Source organism: Phyllobates terribilis, unplaced genomic scaffold (assembly GCF_046119375.1).
Source record: "Phyllobates terribilis strain yellow unplaced genomic scaffold, ASM4611937v1 Scaffold_7__3_contigs__length_470593459, whole genome shotgun sequence".
In the NCBI taxonomy this organism is placed as follows: Eukaryota; Metazoa; Chordata; class Amphibia; order Anura; family Dendrobatidae; genus Phyllobates; species Phyllobates terribilis.
In genome coordinates, this window is record NW_027362767.1 from 231,609,523 (window position 1) to 231,631,263 (window position 21,741).

Here is a 21,741-nt window from a genome sequence, read left to right on the forward strand (position 1 = left end):
CTTGCTAAGGAGGACTGGTGCTTGGAACAAAATATACCCCATTAAACAAACATACATTCATGTCTCGTCCACAGTCAGTAATAAGAAGCATTCCCAATTGAATTTTCCAAAACAGTTTAATATATAGCAGTCTGCAGACAGACGGCCTCTGCATCCGCTCTTCTTCACTGCGCTGGAGCCCCGAACATAAACTTCTCCGTTCAGATGATACAGTCTTTTACACAGATTTCCGTGAGGTCAGAACTCGGACTATGGAGCCAAGGCCTCCTATTACTAATGCCTGTGTGGGGAGGAAAAGAAGAGCACGTTATATCAGTCCGGAGTGTAATACAAGGCAGAAGGATTAGACAGAAGATGATAAACCCGTATCCCATACCCCCCAACAGTCCCGGATCCAGCAGGACAGTCCTGATTGTAAGGCGCTGTCCCAGGAGGGAGCAGAGATACTGCTGAATATAATAGTGGAGCAGGGAGGCAACGGATCCCACGTCCACTGCTCGGTCTGTGTAGAGACTGACGATCCTGTCAGGACCTTTAGGTCTCACGACATTCTCATGTGACCTTAAGGTCCTGGCAGGAACAGAACTTCAGTCCCTATATAGAGTGAACCGGGGAGCCAACAATTAGGCAGCGGAGACAAGGAGCCGGTCACACGGGCACGCTGTAGTCATGGCGGAGCTGCGGGCGCGCTGTAGTCATGGCGGAGCTGTGGGCGCGCTGTAGTCATGGCGGAGCTGCGGGCGCGCTGCAGGCATGGCGGAGCTGCGGGCGCGCTGTAGGCATGGCGGAGCTGTGTCTACGCTGTTGTCATAGATGAGCTGTATGTGCACTGTTGTCATAGTGGACTTGTGTGTGCGCGCACTGTTGTCATAGTGGACCTGTGTGTGTGCACGCTGTTGTTATAGCTCAGCTGTGTGTGTTGTCATAGCTGAGCTGTGTGCGCGCTGTTGTTGTAGTGAAGTGTGCACACTATTGTCATAGCTGAGCTGTGTGTGCGCACTATTGTGTTCGCTAAGCTATGTGTGTCGCGCGCTGTTGTCGTAGCTGAGCAGTTTGTGTACATGGAAACTATCCCCAAGCTGGCAAATGACAGGATCTTACAGATCTCACTAGATCGTATCAATGCCACTACACCTGGAAGAGGCAGGAGAGAAGGATCCCTTTAAGATGCGGCCTTCATTTAAGCAGCATTATGACCATCACATTTGATAATAGCAGTAGAGGAACAAGATATTTATATCTAGGTACTGTCGCTATTGCATTTTATTTCCTAATGAAAAATTATTGCAGGTGAAAGATGTAAAACAGCAATAAGCCGATTACACAGGGAGCTTTGACTAAGGGTATGTGCACACGATGCAGAAATGCTCAGGATTTTTTCCTGAGCGTTTCTGCATCTCTCTGGCAGGAAAAAACGCATGCGGATTGTACATGCGGATTGTATATGCGGTTTCCTGCCAGGGACATGCGGATGTGAAGCGGTCTTCACTTTCATTTCCGCATGCGGGTTGACAAGCGCTTCCCAAGCGATTTTTAGCATCACTTGGAAAGTGCTTGTCAACTTCACACTATATAAATCCATGCAACCGGCATGGATTTATATAGTGTGTGATGTCAAAAAATAAGAAATAAAAATATACTTTACCCTCTGATGGCCCCCGGTGTCCTGCTTCATCGGTCCCGGCTGCCGGCAGTGAAGACTGTAGGACCTTCCGACGTCAGCGTCACGTGACCCGTCACATGACTCTGACGTCAGCGAAGGTCCTTCATTCAACCGCGAAGTGCGCGGGAAGCCGGCAGGACGCAGCGCGGGCCGTCAGAAGGTGAGAATATATATATTTTTATTCTTTTTTTTTTAATGGTACCTGGGTCTGGATGAGAGTCTTCTCATCCACACCCGGGTACCATCCGCACATTAGACCGCATGAAAAGCGCATCAACATATACAGTGATGCGGATTCCATGCGGTCTAATGCAAGTCAATGGCGGCAAAAGAGCAGCGTTTCCGCAAAATTAATTGACATGCTGCGGATTTTTGACCGCAGCGTTTACGCTGCGGAAAAATCCGCATCATGGGCACAGCACATGCGGATTTCCATTGGGGAACATTGCTGCCCTTCTACCATGCGTTTTTCATGCGTTTCCGCGGCGTTTCCGCAACTGCAAAAACGCCGCGGAAACGCATGAAAAACGCATCGTGTGAACTCAGCCTTAAGGTAAGCGAGCCTCCGAGCAGTGAGCTGCCTAATCTGCAGCCGGTGATCATACATTACACATGGTGCACAATTTAGAAGGTGCAATCCAGGGCTGTGGAGTTGGTAAGCCAAACCTTTGACTCAGACTCCACGACTGACTCCCTCATACACGGCTCATGTTTAAGTGATAAATTTACTGTAGCACAGATTCATCTCAGCTAAAAGTCCAGACCCTTAGATCAGAAACAGGACAGACATTTATAGGACATTTTCATAACTTTCCCAAATTCTTATGAAAAAAAATATTCCCCACAAACTGCATTGAACTACTGTACCCAATTTATTATAGATTTTAGGAGTCGGAGTTGGTGCATTTTATGCCGACTCCGACTCCACAGCCTTGGTGCAATCTATGCATAAAGTTGCCAAAAGTAAAAATAAATAAATCTCCAATAATGAGGAGCGGATGCAGGAACACCTACTGATTACAAGTGGTGCAAATCGATTTACACGATTCAGTCCATCGGCCAAGTCAGTAATCTGTGGCTGCTGGACGGGAGTCGTGAAAACCACCTCGTACCTGACGGCATCCGCGGCTCTTCTTCTGATTAGCCGACCTGGTGGCGTGTCGCACATGTAACATCACTGGCTGGCTAATAAGAAGGGCCGCCGATCAGGTTCTCAGGGCTCCGGCCCAGCAGCCACAGATTACTGATGTGGCAGATGGACCGGGTCTGGCATATCGATCTGCAATAACTCTACGACTAATTTATCTGAAGCAAAATTGGGCATAGGAAACAATTCCCGGCCAGACTCCTCACATGGGTGATGTGTGCGAAATAACCTTCATACTTGGAACTAATGGCTCTTTTCTGTGATAATTCCTCACCGGTCTCAGTTTACTTTCCTGCAGCGGTCAAGTGCCGTCTACCCAGATGACTGCTGCAGCCAAGACCTTAGATGTCATGTACTGGCTGTGCTACCATCACTACGGAGGTTACGGATTGTCTGCAGTGGTCACATGTGAGTAGTTGGCTTGTCCTCATTTGTGGAAAGGTAATAAAACCAGTGGGACCACCAGTGCACCGTGCTCCCGCCGCCGGCAGGTGCGCTCATACACTTTGATCAGAATGTGTAGTAGTAATCTGGAGGTTTGCAGAATGATTTAGCATTTATTTGTCCTGTTCCTTCCACATACATGTGATACATGACCCCCTGATATCTTCTGCTACATGACTAGTAAGGTCTATATCGTAGGAGCCAATATTACAGCAGAGGATGAGCCCTCTGAGCCCCAAGTTGAATTTCAATGGAAAACTACATATCAGGACCATGTAGAAACACAATTGGTCTTCCCAGTTATAGTCTGCACCGGCGATCGATAAGGTCGGACATTCCCCCGTTAATCATACATTTTTCTTACTCGTACCTTTTCGTGCCACTGTAGCAATATAGCGCTGCTGTTCTCTGTGGGCTTCTCAAACCCCTTGTAGATATATTTCATTAGCAGGTCGATCCCGTTTCGATCCAGTGTTTTTACCGCTTGCTCAATCTCGTTGCTTTTAAATGATGTCAGGACCTTCAGTACTATTGCCTGGGTGCGTTCCTGCGGTCAGAAAAGGTGAGAGCGGCATTACAGAGGCAGAACAAGAGACCGCACTGATCATCTTACAACGTTCCTAACCTGGAAAACCTGCAAGTTACTCTGTACTCTCAAACTCTGCTGTTCCTCCTTTACTCCTCCTGGAAATGAGTGAATACATTTGACAACTGGGTATTATCCATCCCCTTATGAGAACGATGTAGGAATCTCAGAAAGCGTTGTAAAATGTCCTGAAGAGGTTTTTTTGTGCAGTTTAGGGGTCACGCTGTGCTGATCTCCAGCTCGGCCGTGTACCCAGATGCCCAGCGTGGACAACAGGTGAAAGAATATGCGTCGGTCTCTTCTCATTTTACTACCTAATACAGCACTGTCCACCTTTTTGGACCAGCACAAGAACGGGCATCGTCCTTGAAGGAGCTATCCGTGAAAACAAATTATCACCTATCTTCAAGGTTGTCCATAGCTCATTGATGGGTGGAGGTCTGACCAATAGGACCTTTCCTGATCAGTAGAAAGTGGCACTTTTATACCTATTGGAATGAAGCAGCCGGTCAGACCCCCGACTGCTGCTCCATTCGTTCTCTATGGGACTGCCCGAAAAAGCCAAGCCCAGCGCTCGACAGCTATAAAGGGAACGAGTGGAGCGGCAGCTAGGCATACGCGCTGCCGCGGTTAGACATGCGCGCTGCATTCTGACAGGGATAAAAGTCTATCGCTCAGAGCAGTTCCTAGCGGGGTCCTGTAGAGAAGTGATAAGTTATTATTCGACAACCCCTTTTTAAAATGTAAAAAAAAAAGGATAATATCTTTTAGTCAAAAATCACCCATCCCAATCTAGTTGTCAGTTTAGGTATACATACCCCAGGGAAACTACATTGGAAGGGTACAATGACGGGCACAATGACAGGCCCACACATGCGTTCGGAGATTCCGTTCATCTGTTCCGTTTTAGGAGCAGGCAATGCATTAATTTCCTAAAACCCCACTGATTATTATGGGGTCCTTCTGGGTTGCATTAAGTGATGGGAGGAGGGGGAGAGTTCTCCTTATTCTAAAAGGGGACATATATTGGAATCCAGACGGACCCCTTAGAAGGGCCTCACTGATCACTGCTTGCATCAGTTATGCAGTAAAGCCATTTTTGGATGAATGCTTTGTCTGCTCCTAAAATGAAAACCCATACATGCTAGTGTGAACCCAGACTTAGAAAACGTGTTAATAAATGTTTATCCACCCAGACCAATCAGGAGAGCTGAGTGATCATTTATGAAAAAGATTTTGCTGTGGTGAAGCCCCTCTCCTGAGCAGTCACGCCTGTCAGTCCTTCTCGTGGCTAGACTGGTGTCCCACTGGCCATTACACCATGACAAGGAGCCTCCGTAGGTATTAGGCGCAGTGCACTGAGACCAGTACACCTTTTCTCTGTGCACACCGTCAATAATGCTTCCTCCCTGTGGGATGTCAATCAAGCATGGTTTGCAACATTGGAGTCCTGGGTTCAAATCCCACCAAGGACAACATCTTCAAAAAGAGTTTGTATGCTGTTCCTCCTTGACATACTGATAGGGAATGTAGATTGTGAGTCCCAATGGGGACAGTGATGATGATGTCTGTAAAGTGCAGTGGAATATGATGGCGCTATATAAGTAAAATAAATAAATCAAGCCAGGAAGAGGATCGGACAGTGTGACTATTCAAGAGAGGCTCCACCCCCTTGACTCATTAAAGCCATGTAAGTATGCCACAATATAGGCCATCAGCATTGTGAACCAGTTACTGTACTGGCAACAAGGGTGATGGTTTGGGGGTCCTAATCCTGTTTACAGGGTCCCTTTAAAACATTAGAATAACACAGCACAACCTTGCATTATAGAACACGGACAATCCCTTTAAATTTGGATACAATCTTAGGTACATATAAAACCCATTTGGACTTCTACTTTAAGGGGCATGAACAGCATTCATCACCTAGTCACAGGATAGGTGACAAGCTTATCGTAATTGGTGGGGGTCCAACCGCTGGGACCCCTTCTGAACCCAAGAAAGGGATTCCCGTGTTCCCTGTGTGAATGGAGAGGCAGTATACATGTATGACCTGTGGCTTCACTCACTTATAGATGATAAATGCTGTTTATTGGGGAAACCCCTATCTGAACATGTAGCTGAGTGGGCGATATCCCATCACATGTAACCAAAAGAGTCGGCACCATCAATATTAAACCCACCATTTTCTGGAAGATGAATGAAGTCTCCGGGTTGGAGCGGCGGACTCACCTTTACTATTTGGTTTTTGGAGTTGACGGGAGAGTTCCGGAAGGCAGCGTGGAAGGCGCGGAGCAGGTCCCCTGTACAGCGCTGTTAAGGAGGGTACCGTACAGAAATGGAAGCCACAGATCACCGGGGCAAGGAAGACATCGGGGAAAGAGTCACTTAGGCTGCTCGCATAAGCTATACGGGATCCATTCACACAACAAAAGGCAAAAAACGGACCATTCAGCCTCCTCTGAGCCGCTATGTGCTGACAAACCTTTTTTAACTGTATAGTAAGTTGTTTTTTTTACTATTAGATCCTATGTGCCACGTGCGCAGCTACACCCCCATACAGCGCCACGTGCGCAGCTACACCCCCATACAGCGCCACGTGCGCAGCTACACCCCCATACAGCGCCACGTGCGCAGCTACACCCCCATACAGCGCCACGTACGCAGCTACACGCCCATACAGCGCCACGTACGCAGCTACACGCCCATACAGCGCCACGTACGCAGCTACACGCCCATACAGCGCCACGTACGCAGCTACAAGCCCATACAGCGCCACGTACGCAGCTACACCCACCTATACAGCGCCACGTACGCAGCTACACAAACCTATACAGCGCCACGTACGCAGCTACACAAACCTATACAGCGCCACATACGCAGCTACACACCTATACAGTGCCACACATTGAGCCTAAGGCCCTCATACACGGACTGCATCAGCTGATGGTTGGACCGACAGCCATCTCTCCCATACACATTTCTCTATGAGAAAACTACAGCCAGACATCTATGCTGGTGGCTTATCTCCAGGAGAACAATGTGATCGGCAGTCTGAAATCGGACATGCCCGATCGACATCCCCTCCGACAATCAGCTGTCCGGTGCCCCCCCATACACAGCGATTGCCAAACCCGTTCTTATCAGCCAACGTTAGTCTATCATGTATGGCAGCTTTGGGTTACGTTCAGATTGAAAAGGGGCTCAGTCGTGTCTGCAGATTGCTGAAGTAACGGGTTCTGTGTGCTTGTCCACACTTTGGACGGGTGCTGGAGATGCTTTAAAGGGGTTGTTCACTACTCGAACAAACGCTTCTGAATTCCCGAGTAAAACACCACCTATATTTACCTCGGATGCCAGTGCCGTTCCTTTAGTGTCAGCACTGGCTCTCCCGGGGATTGTGTGACATTGCTATGTCACGCAATCTCTGCGTCCAATCAGCGCTGGCTCCACTCTCTCCTCTTTTGAACAAATCAAGACATCAGGAGGAAGAGTGAGAGCATCCACAGCCGTCCCTTCCTCCGGACGTCAATTACGTCCATAGCAGAGAGTGAATCCAGAGCTGATTGGCAGCAGGGATCGAGTCACAATGTCATGCGATCTCCAGTAGAGCCAGTGTTGACACCGCTTGAAAGCTGCCGACACCGGAGGTGAGTATAATATTCAAAGTGAGAAGCGGTTGTTCTAGTAGTGGACAACCCCTTTAATTACCAAAAAAGCAGCAAAAATGCATGGTTGCGTCCTATGAATTCTCATTACTTTCTAAAACGCAATGTGTGCACATAGCCTAAAGAGTCTGCGGAAAAGCTGAGTCTAAAGTCAAGAACTGTATGTTGGGGGCAATGAAGAAATGGCAGGTTATACAGCTCAGTCACCTTGTGATGGGTACATACATGTATGGGTATGACATATACGAGACGTCTTGAGGAAATAGTAAGACAGTACATGATCCAAGGGCACCACCATACCTGACATTCCTCCCTTATCTAAGTTACACAAAGGTCAGAAGTACGATCCCATTCTCCACCAACCAGGTGTCAGGTCCGACCCCGGCAGGTAACATACTACCAATACTCAGGTAACTCAGGAAATTCCCAATTTAGGAGGACAATGCTACAAACAGATCTAATAGTCTATTAATCATATGGTCACAAATGGCCTCCTGTTCAGCCACCGGTGCCGGCAAATGCAGATGGATCTCCGGACAAGAATGGCGCCATATTTATTACCGTGCAAATCCCGGTCCTGCGCATCTATCAGCATCGGACACGTTTCTTACAATCTGGCACATTTCCCTCTAAATTATTTAATGGGGGAAATATCAACCTTTCGTCTTGGAGTGGCTTCCCGCGAGGTTCCATGATTAGATCGGACCGCCGACACGCCAACAACAGGAAGGTGTACGCACTTGCTGCAAATAAACCACGGCCTGTCCTCACGGCTGGTGTCAGGACACCGCTGGGTTTTATTTTCTGCTCAATTCTGACTAGGACCGAGAAGAAAGAATGGAAATATACACGAGGGATTGTCCGGAGGATAATGGGATTATTTATGTAACTGTGTCGTAATAATAAGCTTATTCCCGAGATTGCGAATTTTACTGAATCTAGGACCTGGAAGCCACATTTTCTACATTTCTGTATATTAAAGGGTTAACCGTCATAAGAACCGAAATCTCCCAATGAAATTATATATGAAGGTATGAAATAGCTTGTCCCATAAACATTATATCACCTATTCGCTGGACAGGCATGAGAGCCGGGCGTCTGACCATCAGGAGTGGAAGAGAAAGGTAATGAGCATGTGCGACCATAGCTATAGGAGAGGAGGTCGCACATGCTCACTACCGCTCCATTCTCAGAGAATGGCAACCAGACCTCAGTGATCATAGATTTAAACTCTATCTAGTTGATAAGCGATTCATATTTATAGGTTTATATGTAGAATTTATCTAAAATAAAGGGATTTTCCATCTTTAAAACAAAAAAAAGTCTTGAAAAATCAACAGCGTACATCAGCACTGCAGCCAATCACAGAGCTCAACGTTTCTGCTGATGTAGACAACACGAGCAGCCTAGTTCAGTGATTGGCTGCAGTGGTGATGTGAGTCGTAGTTGTGATGTCATGGCTGCAGCGAAAATCCAGAGACAAGAGCAGCAGCGGAGAGCCAGTGCTGGACTCGAAGAGGGTGAATATATCATTGTGATTTTACAAGACTGCTGCTCTTTGGGGACCATTTGGGACAGCCATTTTAAAGAGGTGGTTCATAGTATAGGTGAGACGTGTCTGACCACTTGGACTCAAGCCAATCACAAGAATGGGGTCCTGCGTCCCATATTTGGATCAGGCACGGGTGCACAATACTGGCAACGGCTGTCAGTCCCATAGTAGACTATTAATAAAGCTACAGCCTGCGTCCATCCCCAATCCATTAAATCAGAGGCCACAGGACTAACAGCGTATATGTAAACTTACGAGTCTTGTACAGATCCTGATTTACAGCCTGCAATGTAATCCAGAGCAGCATTCACAATTCTGCTCATAGTCCTTGTAAACTGCTGGCGTGTTAGCAACCTCCATCAGCTTCCCATGCCTACAATAATGCTATAGGATACGATAGTTTTAGTACAATAGTGCCTAAAGTAAAAAGAACATTTCCGAAAATATAATTTATCAAGGTATGCTCTGTACAAGAAGTCCTGTGATTCCAGCTCTGAAGCCAGTTTAATTGTGACTGTAGCCTGGGACTGTAATATAGGCAAGAACAGTACAAGAAAAATAATGTGATATATTTACTGAAGTTCTCAGTACCATCCAAGGAACACATTGTATGGGAAAATCCCATATTACTGGAGTGAACATGTTCTCCTTACACTGGAAAACTGACCATCATTTTGGAAGATCTTATAAAACAGGACCAACCTGTTCAGAGGATAAACAATGATGCTGTGCCCGGGAGATGTGTCAGTCATTAACCATCATTACACCGCGCTGGTGGAGCGCACATAGTGCAGCACACGCAGGAGGGAAGATTCTATAACTTGACAGTAATGTACAGGGTCCGAGAAGAAAGGGAACGCGGCATCTGAAAATCACCTACTGTAATCAATGGGGAATGGATTTTTTTATGTTCTGAGATATAGAGATTATATATATATATATATATATATATATATATATATATATATATATATATATATATATATATATACACACACACACACACATACATATAACACAGGGTCCACCACTCACAATAGCTGATGTCACAGCTCACCTTCTCCCTCTCCTGTACAATGACTGATAACACCTCTATATACAGTAGATAATACAGGATCCACCATTCACAATAGGTGATATCACAGCTCACCTCCCCCCTCCTGTACAATGACTGATAACACCTCTATATACAGTAGATATCGCCTATTGTGAATGGTGGATCCTGTGTTATCACAGCTCACCTCCTGTACAATGACTGATAACACCTCTAAATACAGTAGATAACACAGGATCCACCATTCACAATAGGTGATGTCACAGCTCACCTCCTCCTCCTGTACAATGACTGATAACACCTCTAAATACAGTAGATAACACAGGATCCACCATTCACAATAGGTGATGTCACAGCACACCTCCTCCTCCTGTACAATGACTGATAACACCTCTAAATACAGTAGATAACACAGGATCCACCATTCACAATAGGTGATGTCACAGCACACCTCATCCTCCTGTATAATGACTGATAACACCTCTATATACAGTAGATAACAGGATCCACCATTCACAATAGGTGATGTCACAGCTCACCTCCTCCTCCTGTATAATGACTGATAACTCCTCATTTAAACAAGTGAGGTTAAAAAAAAAAAAAAGGATTTACAGAACAGGTGATTTTCTAATGACACATTCCCTTTAAGAACTGCCCAGTGTACAATGTGCTGCTGAGCAGTGAGTTTCCTCCATAGAGGCGGGCTGGTGACATGCAGTGGGCTGGCGTATTATTGGTTACAATTGTGCTGGGACTTCCCACTGGTGGAAAGGAGGCGAGAGCTGCGGCGGAGGGAGCACCATGTACACAAATCCTTTCACCTCTGTTCTTATTAAATCCTATTAAAACCTGAATAATCGTGAATAACATTAACACACCGGCCGTTTCTCACACGGTTTCCTAATCATTCTTTTACCATCAATCCTCGGCTTGGACACCTACAGTCTTATTAATAAAGACAGACCCCAGATAATCTAATGTAGGAAGAATAAAACCCCTAATACTTACCCAGTAATAATGGAGTACTGAATGATTCTACAAATATTAATAAGAATTTAAGGGGCTGATTTTACATATTAACCCATTAAGAACCAGGCAAGGTCAGTTTTGCTCTCTTCCTCCCTCTTTTCCTTTTTTTTGGCGTTAATAGCGTGAGATATTTTTTCTTTTTATTAATTTGGGCAATTACTCAAGCGGCAAAACCAAATACGTACATGTTTATTTCTTTTTTTTTAATGTTTTTAAAAAAATTTTCACCATTGAGAGACTTGGGCCTGTAATCTCCTGATGGCCTGTATAATACACTGCAATACCAAAGTAGTATTGTGGTGTATTGTAAACTTACTGGCTTCCAATGAAGGCCAGGCCACAGGTTGGGCGTCATAATAGTAATACCACAGCAGACACGAAGGCCTTTAAGAAGGCTCCCAGCAATCCATCGCCACCCCACAAAATCGTCACAAGGGGTGCTGATGGGCTCCAGAGTGACGGAGACGTTTTACGCTTCACCCTAGCATTTCAGAGGTTTAACTGATGTGACTAGGTAGCTCCAATCTGCATTATGCTGTACGCTGCTACCTCCAACAGTCCCATAGACAATGAAAAGAGCTGTGAGGCACAGGGCTGTGGAGTAGGAGTCGTGGAGTCGGTGTCCATTTTGGAGGAGTCTGAATCGGAGTTGGTATAAAATGGACCGACTCAGACTCCTAAAATCTATAATTGGGTGCAGTAGTACAATGCAGTTTATGGGGAATATTTTTTCATAAGAATTTGGCAAAGTTATGAAATGTCCTATAAATGTCTGTCCTATTCCTGATCTAAGGGTCTGGACTTTTAGCTGAGATGAATCTGTGCTACAGTAAATTAATCACCTAAATATGAGCCGTGTATGAGGGAGTCGGAGTCGTGGTGATGGAAATTGAGGAGTTGGAGTTTTGGCTTACCGACTGCAGAGCCCTGGTGAGGCGCATGTGTAGCCACGACTTCATACCGAGGGGGAGAGGCACGGCCCGGCGAGGCCCACCTCTCAAGCAAGAAGTCCCACCAAGCTCACATTAGACATACCAATCAGTGCGAAGGAAGCCATGAAATATCCCTTTATTGTGCCCAATAGTAATGTTTCTCCCCAGTAATTGAGTCATTACCATGCTCAATACAATATGTGCACGGTTTGGTGCAATAAAAAAAATATTTCCTGGATTCTGTCAGATTTCTAACCTAAAATTGTGATCCGAGGTCCTTGATATTTATACCTCACCTATCTCCCATAAATGTAAGACGGCAGCCGCCTGATATACAACTATGTACCGGCATCTATATAATCAAAAGAAAAAATGCTGCAGTAAAACAGCCTCACCATTGTGACGCTGGGGAAAATTCCAACCACTGATTAACCACAAGGTCTCGTTCACACAGCGGCCCCACAAGTCATTCTCTATAGGTCGGAAAGTGAAAATACAGAGCGAGGGCTGTTTATAGAAGGTGAGCTGACACAAACAGCCCCATCACACGGAGAACGAGACGTCCGAATCCACCGCATGGCCTCCATGCTCCTCCAGAACGGGGCCAAAATATCGTCAACCCTGCCAAGTCCATTTAGCCATTCTGAAGCTCAAAAAGAGAAACCGGTTTACAAGGGATAATCCTCCCCCGCGGGGAACCCCAGTGATACCTGCGCACAAACCTGACGCTAAGCACCACTACAGAGGAAAGAAGCATAAGGGTGTGTTCACATTGCGTCTGTGTGTAAACCCTCCATCTGGGTGACCTTATTATATATATTATTTAATTGTTATTTTTTTTGGATTTGCCTTTCTAAGTAATACTTTTTAAATTGCCGTCTATAAATGAAGGTGACCATACACCTTAAAAGGGTCCTCTCACCCTCTGCCCAGAGTGCACCTCTCCACAAATTTCCTGCTGCACTCCTGCTAGATTGAGACTTTGGACCGCTGGCCTGAACCGTGCCCCCCTCCAAGCGTCATCGGAGGAGCACAGTTACATGGAAGCTGGCTTGATCACGAGCCAGCAGTGTGCCCCAGCAAACTTCAGGGCAGCACTTACAAACTCTATGGAAGAGAGCTTGTAAGCACTACACGAGCAATAAAATACAAAAAAAAAAATAGCAAACTTTTTTGTTTTCTGCATTTTATAAGTTTTAAAAATGAATGAACATGAGGAGACCCCTGTAAGGAGCATTTTTTAAAGGCCAAACGTCTGTATCAGTCCAGGCATAAATCACACCGCACCGTGGTCTCCAGACTGAGTTCAGATCAATGGCCAGTCCTTACATCACAGACGTCTGAAGTCAGCCAAGTTTGTAGGAGGTCTTCAGTAGGGGAAACAGGGGACCCTTTTACAATCAGATCAAAAAAGGACTACAAAGTTCAGCGCTCACTCTAATAAACCCAGGATGCCCTTCCAATCCACAGAGGATTTATTGCTGTCACTTGCCCTGCTGGTGATGTTGGGGTATAGAAAATAAAAAGTATTAGAAAGGGTTTTATGTAATATTGCCAGTTCTATTCCTTTGTGCCTCCCCAATTCTCCCCACATGTTAAGTCAGGGTTGTGGATTGCAGCAAAGTGTTAAAGCGGACCCTCTGCCTGCGAGCTCACAATCCACGACAGGCAGCGCCGGCTTAATACTTCCCCCAGGAATACAGATGTCGCCCAGTCACAATCCTATATTTAGTGCTGAGGCCGATGCATTTCTAAAATAGGGAATTTGGTAGAAATCTTGGATGTGACGTAGATGCAGGTATGTATAAACCAGAGGCCGGCAAGAGCTCGTGTAATGATTCACTATGCCAGAACGTAAAGGAAAAGGAGATCGGGGGGCCGAACTGTGCAAACCGACAGCGCAGTCAGCTTGTGTGTACAAGACCAGACTCCGGCCACACAGATCATCAGCTTCACTTATTATCACACGGTGAGCCCCCCGCACACAACATCTCCCCCCATCTATGGAGCAAGCTCCTGCACAGCAGCTATGCAGGGAAATACAGAAGCCAAGAAGGAATTATAAGAAGTGACGGCATCTGAGCAAGGCTAGTGCAGGTCCAGGATGCTTACTGGGGGTCTGTACGGCAAAGGAGCTGATCAGGGGCAACTGTCGGGAGTCGGACTTCTGCCCAAATGTACCATGACATGTCGGTCATTCACACTGCATAGGCTGCCAGAGACAAAGCTGCTCTTTGTTAGTGCGTGTCCACTTTGGCATCTACATAAGGCCTAGTTCACACCACTGCTGCTCTCTCTGGTCTGATCAGCAGGTTTCTGAACCAACAGCATTATAGGTGTATACAATACTGCTAGGGGCCCGCTGTCAGGCCAGGACTTGCAGGTGGAGCCGCTACATGGGGGTGTGAATTAGCCCGACTACGTGGACAGGAAAGTGTTGTTTGAGGTTAGAAATAAGGGTCAGTTCACATCGGGGGTCAATGAGAAAACCTGAATGTTGGACTTCTCAGCAATACTAGTCCTGGCACAGCTGTCACTGCGTCTCCCAGAAGTTTGGGGAAAATGGTCTCTCTCTCTCTGTGTGTGTGTGTATGTGTGTGTATATTATATATATATATATATATATATATATATATATATATATATATATATATATATATATATATATATATCACACTTTGCAGATCGCTTGGGGTCCAACTGCTAAGACCCCCCCCCCCCCCACCTCTGAACATGGGGTGGAGCGATGGCCGTGCATGTGTTGCCTGGCTCCATTCATTTTACACACCAGAAATTGCCAAGAACATCAATTCACATTTATTTACGGTACAACGCGATAATTTCACAGCAATTTTAGAAAATTGCAGCAAAACAATGCAGCATTGTGTGATCATGGCCTAACGGTGCACAGTAGAGATGAGCGGAGCGATTTGTGGGGCTCCGGTCCAGCATGCAGGTCAGTGGTACTTAGTGGCTAGAAGGGAGGCTCATGAATCTCTTACCCTCCAGAGTGGCATTTGATTTATCAGGGCTGGCACCATGTCACGTCGCACAGATGACATCACGCCAGCCCCAATAAATCAAATGCTGCGGTGGAGGCTAACAAAACCAGTGGGACCACCAGTGCGATCGTAATTACATCCAGGCCTGGCGTGACGTCATTTGTGTGTCAGCCCTGACAAATCAGAATACGCACCAGCGACGTCTAACCACCAGGTACCACTGACCCAACACTGGACCGGAGTCCTGAGAACGATCCGCTCATCTCTAGTACATACGTTTTTTACTTGGAATCCTGTTGCTGAAACATCAACATACAAATGTTTCTTTTTAATGTTTCTATTGACTTCGTGGACAAATTTGGAGTTTTTTTTTTTTTTTTTTTTCCCCATGCAGAAAGATGTTAATTGACATGTTGCTTTTTTTTTATTTTTTATCCACGCTGGGAAAAAAGAATGCAAGTTTTCCCATTGAAATCAATAGAAAGCTTAAAGTATTTGAAGTGTATTTTGGAGCAGAATCCATCTAATAAAACCTCTGTGAACGCAGCTTTATTCTGATCCGTCAGCCAAAACAGCCATTAAAAAGGTATGATCACATGGAGCGGTTACACTGCTGATTTTCCATTAGGATTTAAGGGCAGAAAATCTTAAGTGTTACAGTAGTAACAAAATTGACGGCTTCACTGCACACTGCCATATTTTCGGTGTGGAAAGGCGTCATGTAACTCTGATTTAACGTTGGTGCACTCATCTGAACAAGTAAATGGACACAAGACTAGAAAAAGAGGTAAAACTCCTTTTCAAGACTCGAGAAAAGCTGAGAACCCTGCGGGAGCAGCAATGTCAGCTATGGCGATCAGCACACGGCTTTCACAGAAACAGATAGATCTCATGGTGGCTTAACTATTCCCAAAAGTACAAGTCAGCGATTTATATTTTCGGTGCCTTTATTTTAGACTAAGGTCACACAACCATTTTCTCTCCATCAGAGAAAACCGCTTTTTCTTGGAGGTGGAGAGAAAAACAACAACAACAAAAAAAAAAAAGTTTCTCCACCTTCTCTATTCTGTCAGTCCGTGAATATCGGATCACACTTGGATGTCCGATATTTTTTCACAGACCCATAGGCTTGCACTGCCGATTCTGATCTGACGCTCGGATCAAAATTGGACGTCTCTTATTTATTCCTTGGACTACTCAGTCAGAAGAATAAAGTCGGACATGTGCACAGCCCCACAGACTATCACCGGTACGAGTGCTATCCGTGAAAACCATGGTTAACACACGTCCCGAGAAAATTGGTCGTGTGCACGAACCCTTAAAGGAACATAATCTACAAATTTTTTTTTTTTTTTAACCACTGTAGTATCCCAGACAGGAAAATCCTGCTCCACCACGTGCCACCTACTACCAGTCTAGGAGCTTAGGTACACAACGATATGTGTGAAAAGTTACTAGGCAAAGATGCAATGTCCGAGGCCGCAAGCAGCAGGCGCAATAAACCTATGGTGGACGCGTCCGTAAATCCCATCTCCAGATGTGGTCTCGGCACCCTCCGCCCGTCTCAGGGCATCAGGAGGGTGAAGCTAAGCCACCTGTGTGACTTAGAAGCCAATGGCCGCGTCATCCTCAGGTTGTGGGGAGGAATGTAGCGCTCATTACTACACCAGACAGGATTTTCTTTTCTTTTTTTTTTTTTTTTTTTTTTTACAACCCATTCAAAGTCAAACATAAATCAGGGTGTGGTGGGCGAGAGCCCTTCGTTACAGAAGTCACTCCCATGCCAGGGAGTTACAAAGACGTCCATTCAGTGGCACAGCCATGTAACGTGTGCACCTTTAAGACATGGCAGTCTGGAAATGCTCTGCTGCACTCATTCATCGCTTTCTCTTGCAAGAATTACACTTTAAAATATCTTCTAGGTTAGTGTTCTTCCCCAAGTGTTGCAAAACTACATGTCCTGTCAGGACATGATGGGAGTTGTAGTTTTGCAACTGCTCCGGGAACACTGATCAAGGGTGTGAGCTCTATAGAGTCAACAAGAAGCAAATTTTCTGTCCAGAGAAAAATCCGCTGTGTAATACAGTGGCAGCAAGGTGAACAATATTTTAAAGGGGGTTTTCTGATTTTGGAAAACCCCTGTCCCCCCAGCTGCAATTGGTTTAAAAAAAATAAATAAAAATGCTTTGCTCTCCCTCCCCGGGTCCAGTGCAGAGTCTCTACCTCTGCTCCAGGTATCTATAATTGACTAGCTGCAGTGCTGTCAATATTATGTCAGCCCTGCAGACAATAACAGACAACGGGAGTGGCGGTGGAAACTTATCGCTGGACCTGGGGAAGGTGAATAAAGCAAAGTGTATTTGTTTTTAAAACAAATGGTAACCAGGGGACAGTTCTTTTTCCAGAACCGGAAAACGCCTTTTAATATATTTTCACTTACAAGCTACTACAAAAAACAAAATCTGCACAAAAATTGCCTAGAGGTGGGCTATGGGTGCTGTTGCCAACCTGTAGGGGTAAAGTTTCTGGGAAAGCCGGGGGGGGGCAACAAATTTTGGAGTCATAATGCAGATATGTTGGTTGGTGAAAGTGGGCGGGAGAAAAAAAAAACAACACTTTGGCAGAAGAGGATGAGAGAGAGACGTATAAACGCTGCTGGATGTCACAGGAAAAGCTTTATAAATATTTATAGTGCAATAAACCAATTTATTTACAAACGTGTAATAAAAGCAAACGGTATCACACCCAACACCAAGTATCACGCTCACTAAAGAGGCCGTGGGGATCCCAGAATGAAGCAGCCAAAGACAAAGAAATGCAGGTGATCTGAAGTTCCACAACATACACTTATATTGTCAGGGAGGGAGAAAATGACAATGATGAAAGCAGCAAAACCTAAATATTCAGATTTCTCAAGGCCTGGTCCTACTGTCCCAACACAACATAGCAAACCAGAACTGGGGGATAAAAGACATGAATTTTAAAGGGGTTGTCCACTTTTGAATTTTTTTTTTTCTTAAATGCATATATCTGGAGCCAAGTCTCATTTTTCCAATTGGATGTCAAAAAATGTTGCACTGTTTGGCTTCTACAAGTTCTTCACTTGCCCACACGAGGAGGTCTGTGGTCATAGCAGCTGTGAGGAGCTCAGAAAAAGAGAGAAAAGTTACAAACTCCGGGTCAGAACATCATAGTGAGCTGACTGACAGATTCTCAGGTAACTCATTCTGCAGCCAGCAATAATAAATAAATATATATATATATAAAATTTATTTTTTTTCTTAGAATTGAGTCCACTTTGCTGCAGGTTTTCTCTCCGGTATGTATGGCTACACAGTAATCTCATGGCTAAAGAACCCAAACAAGCCACAGACCTCTACGGGGGGGCAAGTCCTGTGCAATCTGCATCCTAAACCCCACCGAAGATCATTACACTGCAACATTGCAATCTTAGTATCCCTGATGAAGACAGCCGTAGCTGTCGAAGCGCGTTGGAACGTCTTTGACCCAGCTGAGAAGGCACCCACAGGCCTCCGTACTGAGTGCACGCCGCTTACCACGTGACAGCGCGTCACTCTGCCCCTCTCGCGCACTTTCAAGTGAAAGCGCGCCTTCTCTCCCCCCTCCCTCTCTCTCTCCCGCTCTGCCTACCCGGAAGCACGCGAGCTGCGGCGGTCACCGGCCGGGACTCCGCTCTCGCTCCGGGCTTCATCACCTGCTGACATATCGCGGGACTGCAGACTACAGACTGTAAGTAATCTCGAGCCTCGGCCCCCACCGCTTGCTACCACACGAAACTGCCAGGAGCAGATACCTTAACTTTCACTATTCTATCCTTGGCAGACTCACAGACCACGCGGTCTGCCCTATACTCACCTTGCAACCATAGCCTTCTGCTACATCGTGACAGCATTTTCTGACTACCCAGCCAGAGACCCCTGCTATATCAACCCTACAACCAGAACCTTCGTCTACACCAGAGCATTTTATGGCAGGACACATCACTGCCTGACCGACTGACCACCCAGTCAGAGCCTCTTACTGTACCTAATTGGTATCCAGGATCAGAGCCTCCTACTATAGAACTATTGCTGCATAAAAAATTCATCCAGAGCCTCCTGCTGCACCTTCCGTACCACCGGAACACCTGATGCACCTGTCCTCTTATGTCAACAATATATGAAATAAGGTAAATAACAAGCATAGCAACTGCAGACTAATCCTACTATACCTCAAACACTAACCCTCCCTTAAATTTCCAAACAGGACAAAGGGTACAACATAGACGCCACATCGTCAGTACCGCCAGAAGCACCTTGCTGCACCTCTCCTACAGGGACAGGGACAAACCAGACTCACCTGCTGCATCTCTCAAAAGGACAACTATAACTATTAAACCCAAATAGAACTAGTCTACCTTAGGGTAAGTCCTAATCCTATCGTACCACCTGAAAACCAAGTACCTACAATATCAAACCTATTTCTTCTACGACCCTAGGACCTCGAGCCCCCTTTTCAGATAACCATCCCGGACCAGTCCACCTCCATAGTTGGCTCCCTGTGGATCACGGTCCAAGAAACACATCCGCACGTCTCTGTTCTTGTTGCCCACCGATTGCCACAACAGCAGCAGGTAAAGTACAACTCCCACTAGTAACCTCTAGTCAATTACTCCTAAGTTCTAATGCACTTTTCCTGCACCTCAGGTATCTAGAGTATGTGAAGCCTCCTACTGACACTAGAGTCCACCGTCAAAAGGCCTTCAAGGTTGCCACAAGGAGATACAGACCCATCATAACCGGTAACCCATACAAAACCAAACCTACCAAGAATCGATTCCCTAAGTACCGTATTACCACACCATACTACTATACCGTAACACGGTTCCTCTTTCACCAGGTCCACCCTTCTGCCTCGAAAGTATCGACTACCTCAAGACTCTATGGAAAGCCGTTCTATCCATTAATCCAGAACCATATTTATTTATATTTATTTACTCATTTTTACCAATCTCTTATATTGTCTATTTTAGCTTTTTAGAAAAAATCTTTTTAAACACCTGTATCAATAAAGTACATTTTAGTTATTTATTCTCCCGAAGTCCTTCATTCACTACCACTAGCGCGAATTTTAAACCATAGGCTATTTTATCTAGTACATCTACTATGGACACTTAGTGGTTCCCTGTCCAAAAATTCGCTGCCTTTGATAGTGAGTAGCCTAATAGCGCCTCCAATACCTACAACGCAATCTTTGTATCACCCTTCATTCTTGTCCTTAAATACATATTACCATTTCTAAAAAAAAAAAGTCAAAATTAACACCCGCAACTAGAACAAGAGGACTTCGGTGACACTTTACCGCCGGCCACTTCGGCTCTGCAGACATTAGCCCCTTTGACACGGCACATAGATTCCGGGTAGGACTTGCACTAATATCTATGGAGGATCTGTAAGCTGACGATCATTAGATGCCATCTTTCCTACCGTCCTTACATACAATATCATGGGCACTGGGTAGCGAAATCATCACCATTTCCTAGTCCAAATTGACATCGGACCACCACTGATCGCCGGCCCCTTTAGCACAGCGCAGAGCTTTCTGCTAAGAGAAAATCCCATAGATGTGAATGGACTTTTCTCAATGGCAGAAGTTGTGCTATAGGGTCCTGTGCCCGGGTGCTCTCCACTATAACCCTGCCCCCCAATAACTGCAGCCGGTAAGGCAGCCCTGTATAGGAGGCATGGCTGCTGTCCGCACACCCCGGTATATCCCTGTCCCCACTATAATCGCAGCCGGTAACGCAGGATATTGCCTGATGAGCCCGTCCACCTCGCCCTCGTCCGGCCCCTGGGGCTCCGCCGGCTCCTCCTGCAGTTGGTCGTCCACGAACTTGTTCTCGTCGTACTCGTCTATGTCCACTTTGCGGAAACGCGACGACAGTGTGTTCTTGGCCATGGCGGGCAGGGAGGGGGTGTGACAGGCCGCGCGGGGGTCCCGGCACTCTGGGGGTGACCCGGGGGACTGCACGCAATGATGACGGGGTGACCGGGAGGGAGGTGGCGGCGCTGGCTACTGTCACGGGCTTCCCGTTCCTTTCCGCCCGGCTCCCTCCGCTTCCGGTGGCTCCGGCGGGCGGAGAGTGAAAAGGAAGCGGAAACGCCTCAGCGACCTCACTGAGGGAGGGACGGGAGGGGGAGCAACATGGCGCCTGCTTGTTGCTTAGCAACTGCGGCCCGGTAACCAGGGGGTCAGGGCCTGTCAGAGGCTGAGGCCGGGGGCTTCTTATGTGGAAAATCCTGAAATATAACGCTTTATTCTCTGTGACGGATCTGTGCTGATTCATTATTGACTGTTTTTTTTGTCCTGTAAAAAAATTCATTAAGCGTTTTTGGTGACTTTTTTTTTTGGGGGGGGGGGGACGTCACCAAAAACGCTTAAACCATGGTCTTAGTCATTGGTATGGGAAAACCACATGTTCATGGTTTATAGCACTTTTTAACCATTTCAGGTTTCCAAAGATGACAAAAAGAAGCCCTAAAAACGCAAACAAAAAATAACTCAGGAAATGACAAAAACTAAAAATGACACTTCAGGTTTACAGGACCCTAGAGAAAAGGAGCAGTACCTAAAGCATCCTCTGCTTGAAAAATAGATGTTTTTG

At 46.0% G+C, this 21,741-nt stretch overlaps 1 protein-coding gene and 1 long non-coding RNA gene across 3 annotated transcripts; one reads left to right on the forward strand and one right to left on the reverse strand.

Moving 5' to 3' along the window:
• Positions 1-97: 97 nt before the first annotated feature.
• On the reverse strand, positions 98-21,249 carry ARPC5L (actin related protein 2/3 complex subunit 5 like). Its single transcript, XM_073639813.1, has 4 exons — positions 20,889-21,249; positions 6,073-6,144; positions 3,625-3,801; positions 98-280 (listed from the first exon to the last, which is right to left on the reverse strand). Exons 1-4 carry the CDS (start codon positions 21,033-21,035, stop codon positions 218-220), a joined length of 459 nt encoding a protein of 152 aa, XP_073495914.1. The 5' UTR covers positions 21,036-21,249; the 3' UTR covers positions 98-217.
• On the forward strand, positions 19,323-20,163 carry LOC141154222 (uncharacterized). 2 transcript variants are annotated; one of them, XR_012247414.1, is made up of 4 exons: positions 19,323-19,500; positions 19,576-19,710; positions 19,784-19,878; positions 19,977-20,163. It is a non-coding gene; the product is annotated as an uncharacterized lncRNA (long non-coding RNA). The 2 variants fall into 2 exon arrangements; XR_012247413.1 differs by having other exon boundaries at positions 19,784-20,163.
• Positions 21,250-21,741: the final 492 nt, after the last annotated feature.

Excerpts from the sequence above, each read along its gene's own strand:
- ARPC5L (XM_073639813.1), bottom strand. The coding sequence starts at position 21,035 with ATGGCCAAGAACACACTGTCGTCGCGTTTCCGCAAAGTGGACATAGAC. Across the intron at positions 6,145-20,888 it reads TGGACGGGCTCATCAGGCAA|GGGGACCTGCTCCGCGCCTT; the intron begins TATCCTGCGTTA and ends CAGCGCTGTACA. Across the intron at positions 281-3,624 it reads TGCTACAGTGGCACGAAAAG|GCATTAGTAATAGGAGGCCT; the intron begins GTACGAGTAAGA and ends CTCCCCACACAG.